Source organism: Stylophora pistillata, chromosome 3, assembly GCF_964205215.1.
Source record: "Stylophora pistillata chromosome 3, jaStyPist1.2, whole genome shotgun sequence".
Taxonomy (NCBI): Eukaryota; Metazoa; Cnidaria; class Anthozoa; order Scleractinia; family Pocilloporidae; genus Stylophora; species Stylophora pistillata.
In genome coordinates this window covers 26,343,240-26,355,647 of record NC_142521.1, presented here as the reverse complement: position 1 = coordinate 26,355,647, position 12,408 = coordinate 26,343,240, and the positions used below count along the sequence as shown (strand labels likewise).

Sequence of the window (12,408 nt, the reverse complement as noted above, 5' to 3'; positions counted from 1 at the left end):
GTTTTAATTGGACTAATCATACTAACTCACATACTTATTGACTCACTCTTAAATTTAGAAACTAACTAATTGACTAACTGCACAACTAACATACTAATATATACTAATACATACTAATGTACTAACGACTAATAATACAACGAAGCAGCATCTTTCTCTGTTTTCCTATATATTATCCGAGGTAGATCTAACCGGCTTCCTAACTTTCTTACCTAACTAACACACTGGCTCACTAAGATCCGCAGTACAACTTTATCTAACATACTGGTAGCTTGAATGGTGCCTAAGAAATATGTTTTGTTCTGTGCGTGTCCCTTCTTTATCAATTATTCTCTTATTAACAGTTTACCAATTGACAAAATAACCAACTAATTTAGGTATTAACTAATTAACTTACAAATTTCCTAACTTATTATCCAACCAACTAATCAACTTACCAACTAACTAACAGGATAACCAACTAACTGATTTACTAAGTGTCTGAGTAATAACCCAACTGACTAACAAACTAATTAACCAATTAACTGCCAAGCTAATTAACGGGCCAACTACCTGGCTGAGCAACTAACCTACTGACCAACTGACTATTTAACTACTCGACTTACTAATTTGTTATATTATTATGATAGACACCCGCCAATATCTTTGAACGTAACATAACGAACTAAGTTAACCCTCTCGCCCTTTTTCTCCATGAGTATGACTCGTTACCTGTCTCACCCATTACGATGGTTAGTCAATGTAATTAGTCTAAAAATAAACATTACAACAAGGTAACTATCTGACCATAACAAACTGACATTAACCTGCTCACAAACTTATTTCTAATACGCTGAAAGGCATAGCCGATATTCCCAATCTAATTTCCACTATAACTCGCTCTATACTAGTCTCTTTAGATAACTCCGCTTTCTACTCTCTATCCTCCACTAATTTCTCTCCTAAATCATTTCTTTGTCTAACCCAACTTTGCTAATATCTAGTTCTCTCCTTCTCGATAAAATTTTCTTTCCTTCTCTACCACAGTTTTCTCTTTGATCAATACTTTTTGAAAGTAGTTTCCAATAACATTAATCTCAGCGATCTAACCAGGGGCAAACTTCTTTATTACTGTTCCTTATGGACGACTAAGATCCACAACAATTTGTGATGTCTCTATTGAAGCCTTAATTGAACCAAAGTGTTCGTTGATCAAGTATCAAGTATCATTAAATAGGTGGATTTCAGAAACTTCTATCATAGGTTATTCAACTCTGAAGTGGAAAGTTAGAAGCTCAGAGTCCTTTTTTTCAATTTTTTTTTGGTACAGTGTACTTTCAGAAAATTGAAATAAAAATTGTGAATTCTACTTTGAGAAAAGGTCAAAATAAATCCCTAAGACGCAGCGTCTTTACTCTTAATAGACTTGTTACTATATAATAAAACCTAGTATAAAGGTTTATTAAATGGTTCGCTGTATTCTATATATGATTTATTTATCTCTTTATTGCCCTGATTTACAAACAGTATACTGCTGTCAAATAATTAATTACAGTCAAATGATTAATCAACGAATTTCTTCCGCAGAACTTTAGAACAACTGTAGCGGCACTTTATTCTGAATATCAAGCAACGAAAAAAGCAAATCGTGCTTGATTACCTTGATAATCAAGTTTAAAAATTAGAACGAGGAGAAAGACATTCCCAAGGAGAAAAAACTATTTACAATCGTCAAGGTTTACTGTTTGTTTTGGGTTTCAAAATACTACCAAACCTTATAAAACCTTACCAAATTGACATAGAACAAATTACTGGGCTTAAACGTTAGATAACTTCCATACAAACCGCAGATTGGACTTAAATATATCACTAATCAGGACTTCTCGTCAACCTTTCTACAAATTGGTGATGATAAGGGAAAGTTGCGCTCCATCTCCGCAAAGAAATACCAAATACTGCCAAATACTGATTGAAAATCAGAATTCTTTTCTTCGCTGATCCAAGATAATACAGAAACATATTTACAGTTTCAATTTGGTGGACTAACCTATCGTAAATGTTCTTAGCTACTAATTAATGTTAACTTGGAAAAATCATGCCTCATTCAGCAACTTTTAAATAATATGAGTTACACCCATCCTACGCCACGCTTTCTGGGAAATAATCCATTAATTTTCCATTTCTGTCATGGATCCTAATTCTTCGTGTTTTCTTGAGTTCAGCTATAGTTTGTTGCTAAATCTATCATGGATTACTCAGTTTTGAAACTTATCAAAATTCCCAGACCCAGTAACACATGAGCCATGATCTTACTGTGATGTGATTTACTCAAAGCACCCTAGAAATATAATATGGAAAGTAAGCCATGGAATTCCTTTCTTCGATCTCATCTCACTAAACTTTCATCAGAGCAGGTAATCTTTACTTCTCGGCTAAATGATGTTTCTCAGTTTAGAGGTGGATTCTGCTTCAGAATAATCAGGACAAATTATTAAGTATTTATAAAAATTGAAGAGGGGAATCCCCAAAAGCTTAAATTTTCCCACACTGTTTGTGTTATCCAAGCTTACTCTATTCAATAATTTCCCGCGTATTTACAGGCAGATTGTCTATCTAAAGTAGCTTACGGGTTAATGGAATATCAAAGCCAATTACACTTTTATTTAGTCCATATCAGAATAGTGCCAAATAAAATGTTCGCAGTGCTTCATCTCAACCATGCAAACGCATTTGAAAAAGCTCACGCAACAGGCGACATGAACGAAAAATGACGCAATAAATCGCTAAGACAAAACGATTCCGCAGTATCTAAAAATTGTTTCCTCAGAGTTCCTCCTGATGTGGAAAGAGATAACGGTGCTGCGTAAACGGTATTGTAACGCTGTTTCCAAAATGTACCCTCCTTTTCCCCTTTTGATTGACTGTCGATGACTCTCTAGTATCGATTTCATCAGCAATGGCATTTTCGATACGTCTGCAAACCTTATCTACCTTTAAACGCAGTATGGGCAGCTGAAGGGTATTAATGGTCTTGAGCTGCTCACTGATTTCATCAACGAAAGCCTTGCTTTTGAGACACTTGCTAATTTTATCAAATAATATCGCGCGACTCCCTCTTTCGGTTGTCTCTCCTTCTCTGATTATTTCTGCTTTCCTCCCATTATCTTTATTCTCTAATAAAACGTTAGTTCCATCAGCCTTTCCAACAGTTATGTTCACAGGCTGCCCATCAGTCACCAACTCTTCAGCTTCCTTATCCATCTCCGCAGTCTTAGCTTCAGCGAGGGCCTCATTTAAGGTGGAAACAAAAAAGTTCATTAAAACTATGGTAATGCTAAAAAGAAGCGAAGCTACAAAAACGTGTCCGAAAATTGGGACACCTTCAGCCAGTTCCTTAATGGGCCGAGCCTTCACTTTGCCAAGAGTTATCTCTAGCTGGAAAGCAAAGGCCCGCCAAAAGCTCGAGTACCTGCCAATGGATGGACCGAAAACTAAAACTCCCATGTGTAAAAATGCAAGAAATATGATCGATAAGACTAGACAGAACGAGGGAAGGTCGTGCATCCAGATCCGAAGAGCACATGAGAACAACCGCGTGTAGAAATTAAAATAGGTAAGTTGTAGTAGCTTCAACGTTGTCAGGAAAGTGAGAATGGCGATGAGACTGTTTTCAACTTCTGCGCATAGGAGAGGTGTTTCAAAGTTTGTACGTGCAAATATGTTTTCATTCAGCCTAAGCACACTCATAGTCATGAGATAAGACTTCGTGAAGCTTGATACAACGAGTAGAATGGATGTCGCGAAATGACCAAGATCAAGCAAGCACCAAAAAGAACAAAAGTATCGCCACCTCCTTCTAACTATCTGAGCTATTGTTTCGCCGATCATGAAGAGAACCATGGCTGTAAAGAACACGAAGCACATCCCTTGAAAAATCTGTAGGACGGATTCTGTGTTGTATAACGAGATGGTATCGATGCTTCTTTTAACCGTTGCCTGGCCTGTCGGGAGAAATTCGACAAAGAAAGACGAGACAGCCAAAATGTTGGTCCTCGAATTTAAAAGCGAAAACTCTAAGACGATGGCTCTTGTTTGACGATCGACCCAACTTTCTGATTGCAGTAGATTTGTTATCGCACGGGCAGTTTCTTCTTCATAGCCCAGCTCTGCTAAATACCCACCGCCACCATACCAAGCATGGCGTCCCCATTTTGAAGAAGATCCAAGTTCCTTTCCTGTTTTGTACATCCATGGAATTGGACACTGATTAAACTGGAGCGGCGAAGTTCCGGCCTTGTTAGGATAAAAAGGTTCTCTGTATTCATTTTTGCGAGAGTAGGACTCCAAGCAGGTGTGTTGCCACCAGTTTGGGCATGGAACTAAGAAGAAAATTAGAACTCAGCGTTACTATTTGTCCAAGTACTCAGTAATGACAAAAAGTCAAAATAGGTATACCTTTTTTCACTCTCAGCTGACGTATTCTCACCATTCCAATCACCGTCGATGCCAGCTCACTACTTTCTTGACTTTTTGAGTAAAGATATGTGATGAACGACTCATTTATCCAGTTCCAGAATGAAGTTTCATCTTTCACCTACAAAAATGAGTCCAGAAGAATGATGCAGACGAGTTCTCAAACTCAAAACAGAAGATATCATTTTCTCATGCGTAATAATTACTTTAGGTTCATGTACATGCAATGATACCGGAAGTCTTTGTTGGTTATCGTTTCATAGGAGGGGAGTTCATTCTAATACTATGTCATAGTAAAATTATTGCTTAACATATTAATTTCTTCTGAACTGACTAAGGTATCTTTCATCCCTGCCAACAGAATCTTTACCGATCTTCCTACTTAACAGCCAATAACAAGGATAAACGATGCCGAGCGTTATATCTAATTGCAGTAGATAGTTTGCCGGTAGGTGTTGGTTATAAATTTCTTAAGGGATGCATCAATTGTTGTTATTTTCAATCAACTCATTTCCTTACTTCCTCAAAACTTTCCGTGTGGACCGCCAAAGATTTGAAGAGCAGATATCTTGAAAAGTCCCTGTTTCCGTACGTAAGGACACCAACAACTACAAGAAAGAAAATGTAAAAGAGAGTCTGTCTTTTCATCAAGCGACGTCTAGCCATTGCCACACTCTTTCTCCTCGATGCCGACAATTTACCTGACTTTGTGGATGCTGAGCTTCGATTATTATCTGCAGTTTTCCAAGACGACTGTTGACTGCAAGATACCTTTCTAACTCTGCACTTTGAAAACACTGACGCCAGCCCAGCGAGCAGAAAGCATTTAAGGGGCTGCAATATAAAGATATCTTGAAAAAAGGAGACAGAAACTGACGAAATCCACTCTTGGCCTTTTTCGCTTCCCCATATGAGACTGTAGGAAACAGTCAAACCCGCCGACACGGCAGTCACTAGGCAAAGTAAGCCCCACGTCAAGTAAAGCAAGCATCGCCACAATCGATTCTGAGGACTTGCTGAAGCCTTCCTAAACAATGTTATGATTATGTGAATCGGCAGGGTGAGAAGGATACTCTGAATGCTCGTGATAGCTTGTCGCGCTGAGAATCGAAGCGGTCCTAGGTTAATTGTTTGAGAAGGCTGGTTACCCCAGGAATAGAACATAGCATTCGCAGCCATTGTACAGAAGAGCAAACAGAGGCACGATGAGATTCTCTGAACTCTAGAGAAGCAACTCCCAGGGGTCTTGGTTATGATCGACATCCAGAGATGCCCATCGGAGAACATTTCACGCAAGTCTCTATCTGTTATGCTGCCCTGAGCATTGGAAGGGCTCCGGATACATTCAGTTGATAGAGATTCATCCTCCAAGCTTAACCAAGTGTCAAATGAGAAATTCCAACTTTTGTCGGTCCCCATATGAACAATCTTAATGTAATCCAAAAACCAAGAGGGATTATTACCAGAGTTATCATGGCTGACGTGAAGTTTGTAGATATCACCAAGGTCTTTGTTTAAAATGGCAGCGAACCTGTGCTCAGTTCCTCTTGCAAACTTCGGCTGGAACCCGGAATCGAAGTCTTGTTGGATGGTGAGGGTACTGCTCCTGCCTTCGACTCCAAAGAGTATGAAGGACACGCTAGCGGTTGTACCGGATCCTAACCAGACACCAGTCCTAACGGTCAACTCGTAACGACAATTAGCTGACTCCGATGCTCGATAGAACACTGGGGGCTCTGAGTCTTGCACCTTAAAATAGAAGTTTAAAGTAAATTTAGTTGTCGTAGTGATTCTCGGGATTTGGGGTGTGGTGATTTTTCTTAGTGCTGGGCCATCCTTTACCATGTAGGAAAACAGTCCTTGTCTCAGAGAGGTTGTCACGACAAATCAAACATTCACCGGCAACAGTCAAAAAATCGAATTGGGTTTTATTCTAGTATTAGGTAAGCCTATAGGTAAAACAAACCAAGACATATGTAGATTGTTGAAAAATTCTTTTCTTTTAGAAAAAAATCGATGAAACTCAATTCACGCATAATTAGCTTCATTCGAAGGTCGAATTTAGCCCATTTTTAGGAAGAGCGAAATTTCCATGAATTTAAAGCCCTCGTATGCATGGCAGCACAAAAAACCCAGAAAAGTAACTCTACAAACTGTAAGTTTATCATTTCAACTTTTCATATTTCAAATATAAAACGTTTATTTCACTTAGCGGCATATAAAAGTAATTTTTTGAAGCTACCCTACTTTTCACAAGACACCTAAGTAAATCGATAGAAATCTCTGTATTTTATTTGAAATTGAAATAGTGATTCCGCCTTTTCGTGGAAACATTGGGGAGGCAAAAGTCTGTGGAATAAGTAAGTTTTTCACTGCTTTTACAAGTAGGAACGAGGCCTCCAAAAATGGGCTAAATTCGACCTTCAAATGAAGCTAATTATGCGTGAATTGAGTTTTATCAATTCTCTCGAAAACAAAAGAATTTTTCAACAAACTACATATGTCTTGCTTTGTTTTACCTATAGAACTACGTAATACTAGAATATGAGCCAATTCGATTTTATTTACTGTTGGCGGTGATTAGTGAATTTGTCTGATTTTTAGTGACATCTCTTAAGAGTAATTGCTTAAAAAATAAAAAGTAGCATGCTTCAAACTTGTTTTGGCGACTTGTCTCACTACATCGTGTTTAGAGAAACATATTAGATAATTTTCCAATAAATCCTAAAGAGAATAATCGTAAAAATAGCTGCATAAAGCAACATCTTGCTAAGTTCTTTAATTGTCAAAATCGTCATTTCAATTAACCTTGGCTTTATCTTTTCGGTCTTCCCTTCTTGCGAAAACGATCGCAACCAGGTGGAGAAGAAAAGTTGCAAACAGGATCGCAAGGACGAGGAACTTTCCGCTGTCATCTGGTGAACGAAGCGCTCTTAAAGTTTTGAAAAAACTGACGTGATTTGGATGCACCAGGTAGGCTCCGCCAAACGACGTCAAGTGGTTGCAGGCACATTTCAAACCTGAATTGCCGATGACCTCCGCAACCTTTGAACGAAAGCTATAGTCAGTGTGGTTGTAAAGGCAAATTTTACGATAGATGTGTTCCTTTCTGAATCAAAAATGCAAATACAAAGAAAGTGAATTACACCAAAGTAAACTTTCTCCACGCTGTGTTGTTTGGTAATGAGACCTCTCGCGAATCGCTAGCCAGTAGTGTGGCTACGTATGAAATAAAACTTGGTTCGAGGCGCCACAAAAAAGATGGAGGGTAAGCATTGTTTTGATTTCATCATTTCATGTTCACAGTGACAGTTACAATCGCTGCAAAAACTTGTTCAAGCAATTTTGTTACTTGCATAGCTTCACTTTTCCAAACATTACTTACTGACGTGAAAAAAACAAAAGAAAACAAAAAAGATACCCTTCTACATCCTTTCCTAAATTAAAATATCATCAAATATGGTTTCTTACAAATAACATCGATAAAGGGAAATGAGCAAGTAAGAGTAGGAAATATCATTATAGATTGAAAATAAAGGTACATTTAGCTTAGTTTTTCAACGTGATCGCAGGTAGGTCGACAGTAATAGAATCTATAGAGCGATAAACGCATTTATTATCAATCATTTTTCAAAGCGATTTATTGCTAATTCTTATTTCCTCACCCTGCATCCTGTAGTTTTCCAAGCAGATGTTTCTGTTTCCCAGAAAAGGCAAGCGGACTCACTCACTTGGACACGGATATATTTTACTTCATTCACTGCACGTGGTTTTTTTATTGAGATACAGGTAGCCTTGGCTCGTTCCAGTCTGGACGACTGAGTCATTTTCCTCGTCTTTTTCTCTTTGACAATAAAAATAGCATCAACGCGGTACCTTCCGGGATTGATCGCCATAAACGATACAGCAACATTACCCTGGCAGTGTATTCGGCCTCTTTTGATCCACTTGTCCCTAACGTTTTCACATTTTGAATAATTCTGAGTTGTGGCTGAAATCAATTTCACTTTTGAGATGACCAAGTCGCTGCTTTGAGGCAAAAAGGAGACATTAACGAAGGACTGCCCATGCTGAACGGTGATGTTGTGATTTACTATTATTTTACGGTGATAGGTGGACCCTTTTGATATATTGTGAGTAGCTTTCTCGTCAAGGGGTAATATGACGGTGATTTCACGTGAGGGATCAGACATGTTTATAATGTCTCCTTTAACGTCTCTCACTTCTAGCCCTGCAACATGTGACGTCACCCTCTCGCTAGTTTGGTCCCAGGTGAAAGGGTTGAATGGAGTAGTCCACAGCTACAAGAGAAAGGTGCAAAAGATAAATGAATGAGCTCCACAAAGCCTCCTTCTCTATTAATACTGCCATGGGATGAGGCTTCAAGCTTCCTAAGTCTTCTCACTCTCCCAAAGAAAAAAAGTAGATTGAAAGTTAAGAGGCAAGGTGATAATAGAGTGATAATGCATATGGTTATACCGTGGTTTTGTTTTGTGCCTATTAACTTGGATACTGTTCTTTGTCGCCTAAACGCTTAAGTGCACAACTTACCTTCCCAGAGCCGGGTAAGTAATGATAAATCAACATAATTAACATTAGATAAGTAAATTCTGTGTTTCAGTTCTCCAAATCTTTGGCTTTGCGTGTTCGCACGACTTTGGGAATGAAGTCAGTTACTGGGTTTTATTCCTTGTCCCTTCTTAACGTAACAAATCCAACGTATAAAAGTGACCTTATCTCCTACCTCCAGGAACGAAATGATTTTTCCATTTGGTTTTAGATCAGGTAGTATGAAACTGCTTCCATCTGCAACAATTGTGAAGTTATTCACTTCACCTCCACGAAGAGACACAACTGTTATGCTCAAATATTTTGACTGTATTGTATAATTTCCCGGCGTAGCATTTGTTAGTGACAGGCGTAGTACTCGAATAATCTGATCCTTCAGGGAGAGAAGGGTCTTTGTGGCGTTTAAATTCTGAGGATGTAAGAGAAATCGTAACTAATTCTTAACCATAATACCATATGAGGTATCAAGACCTCACAGCGTTGAAATTTATGTTTGTTAGAAATAAGCGACTGATAAACTTGACTAGCATGCCGTGTCGATGAGTTGTATTGTTCATTACAGAAAACTGTCGGCACTCTTACTGTCTTGAAATCTCTAAAAACCTAGGCATCTAAAATTTGTTTACTCACTTAATCATGTGTTTATACCATTTTTTAAGGGAAATTAATATCAAACAAACCTTGTTCGATTCCGTTCTGTCGTAGTGTGAAAAATTTGACTTTTTTGATCCAATTTTAAGTGCTTTTCCAAGGTTGAAGAGAATGTTCTCTACTAAAGCTGCGAAGCTTGAATTGAGCCTTGATTCAGATCCTCTGATATCATCACTGACATTCTCCACAATGTTATTCAAAATATTTGTAGTTCTTAACTGAAAAAGAAATGTGAGAAATACACTGGAAAGTTTTTAAGCCCTTACCCTGGATATTACCGGCGAAGACTTATAACTTGCACTTATGGTGGGATATAATTCTTCAAGTCAGGCTAAATAAATTTTTTAAATATCACACTTAGCTCTGAGCTCATTGCTCCAGATCAAACACGGAAAAATCATCAGGTGGCTTTTGATAACATACATACATACATGCAGATGCTGATTGACCACTCCCCATGGGAGCTTCTCAGGGCCAATTCCCACCCAGCAACCACCCCAGGGGAGGACATCCATCGGACAGTAATCTCGTGCATGGGAAATTAACGTCTCCTACCCCTAACCCTGTAGGAGACGGGACCTCCGTTTATTCGTCCCTATCCGAGAAGACTAGAATATCTAACCATTTCTTGATGTTATAGAAAGGTTGCAAATTCTTCTCAATCATTTTTAGACTAGGGTGTCTAACCATTTCTTGTCCATAACGTTCGCTTAATAAAAGATATACTATATACCAGGCTAAAAGATTAGGAAAAAAAATTGTTAAAAAATATTTAAACTAGACGTAATCGGCTATTTACATCATCATTTTATAATAATAATAATAATAATAATAAAATAATATAGATCGATTTCTATAGCGCATTTCCATGTAAATGCTCTAATGCGCTTTACAACATTGTGCGAGGGACTTTTCCAGACTGCCGGAGGCAGTTTACAATTAATAAAGGAGAAATTTTACAGATGCCCCCTCCCCCCATTCCCAGTAAGCAGGCCAGACCACATCACAGTAATCTCGTGATGTGGGTTCTTTAACGTCCCCTGCCGAAATTAACTAATTGATAGGTGCAGGAGACGGGACCTCCGGCTTTACGTCCTATCCGAGAAGACGAAGCAATTTGAGTGAAGCGTCTTGCTTAACGACACAACGTCAAGCCCCAGCCAGGACTTGAACCCGGGCCATCTGACCCAGAGTCCAGCGCACTGACCACTGGACCACTCACGCCTCATCATTTTCAACCCTTATGATGGTAAACAGCCAAAAACGTTTGGTTTAAATATTTTCTAATAACTTTTTTCCTAATCTTTTAGCCTTCTGTAGAGAATAATCATTTCTTGATATAGAAAGGTAGCATATTCTTCTCACTTGTTTTAAGACTTTGAGGGGCCGGGGCTCGAACCCTCGACCTCCCGCACATCAGTCCAGCGCTCTATCCATTGAGTTAACTGGGAATAACATCTATGATTTTTTGGAGATTCAGCAAATGAGCTTTAAGACTCTCTAACACAAATTTTTGAAAACGAATTATCTCAAATTAGACGAAAGGTCATCTCAAAGGTTTTACTAGCCAATGTGGATTGCAAACGTCGGTTTTAAGATGAACTTATTTTATTATTTAGAAGGGAAATGTTTGGTTGACGACGTGTTTTCCTTATTTACATTAACTTATTATTTCAAGTTTAACAATTCATTGTACCATCTAAACAAACGAGCTAAAAGCTTAAATTAACAAAGATATTGCTAGAAACTAAAATTACTTACGATATACAAAGCATAGGGAAACTCACCAATGCAGAAGTAGAGAGATCTTCCATTCCACCCAACAGAGTGCCAAGAAGTAAAGAAACCCCAAGGACATCGTGGGCAGTTTCCATCGTCATTTCTGATGTCAAGTTAAGTACAATCTCCTCCAGCTGTGCAATCAAGACAAATAGAGTATATGTCGCAGCGATTCTTTATTTTCTAAATTACACCGTGGGACAATTTGGAGTTTTTAATACACTAAAATCCAGCAAGAACCACCTTACTCAGGAATGTGTGAGTATGAAATGTGATCACTTAGAGAGAGAAACTGATTTTAGTTCACCCTCTTAGGTGGGCTCGGACTTCTTCCAAGCTAGGATACTACTGGTAAGTAAAAACCAATTCTAAAAAAAGGAACGTATCAATCGGTCCGATGTTGGAGTTTGTCTTTTCTGGGAATATTAGCTATACACGTCAGAAATTTAAGCTGAAACTAATATACCAACCTGAGGACATCTCTGAACGCTTCCATTGATTGAAAGTAAACTTTCTAGCACCAACCATGTTCCAAGAGTTTTATTTCCCTTTCCAATGTATTCATATATTTTCTCAATCCAGTCTTCGCAAGTTGACGTTGTGGATTTAACCTGAACAGCGTAAACATTTCAAATATATTCAATAGTTCAAAACATTTCTTCAGCTGATATATGGAACGGAGTTTATTCTAATTTAAAAAAACCTAAACCCTTTCAAAGCCGTTCGATGAGGAGGCGGCGTGGCCGAGTGATTAGGGTGCTGGACTTGTAATCCGGTGTCCTGGGTTCAAGTCCTCCACCCTGCCACTCACTGGATTTGTTCTCGGTTGCACCGAGTCCAAATCCTCGGCTGCGCTCTGTAAATAACCCAATGGTCTGCCTCCTACCGGTGGGGATTTTTAAGCACTTAGTTAGTCTACATTATGGCTGAAAAGCCCCTAAGAAAGAGCTTTAATTT

General features: G+C 38.5%; 1 protein-coding gene across 1 annotated transcript; it reads right to left on the bottom strand.

Annotated features, from left to right (window-relative positions):
- Positions 1 to 1,456: 1,456 nt before the first annotated feature.
- On the bottom strand, positions 1,457 to 11,576 carry LOC148735332 (polycystin-1-like protein 2). The gene is made up of 8 exons (XM_088752938.1): positions 11,460 to 11,576; positions 9,702 to 9,890; positions 9,197 to 9,430; positions 8,118 to 8,753; positions 7,261 to 7,497; positions 4,972 to 6,201; positions 4,435 to 4,573; positions 1,457 to 4,358 (listed from the first exon to the last, which is right to left on the bottom strand). Exons 1-8 carry the CDS (start codon positions 11,550 to 11,552, stop codon positions 2,803 to 2,805), a joined length of 4,314 nt encoding a protein of 1,437 aa, XP_088609064.1. The 5' UTR covers positions 11,553 to 11,576; the 3' UTR covers positions 1,457 to 2,802.
- Positions 11,577 to 12,408: the final 832 nt, after the last annotated feature.

Bases quoted from the DNA above. Each gene is read 5' to 3' on its own strand.
- LOC148735332 (XM_088752938.1), bottom strand. From the start codon at position 11,552: ATGACGATGGAAACTGCCCACGATGTCCTTGGGGTTTCTTTACTTCTT. The intron at 9,891-11,459 runs GTGAGTTTCCCT...TTTCTTTTTCAG, and splicing joins ATCTCTCTACTTCTGCATTG to TTAAGAACTACAAATATTTT. The intron at 6,202-7,260 runs GTTAATTGAAAT...TTCTATTTTAAG, and splicing joins ACCGAAAAGATAAAGCCAAG to GTGCAAGACTCAGAGCCCCC.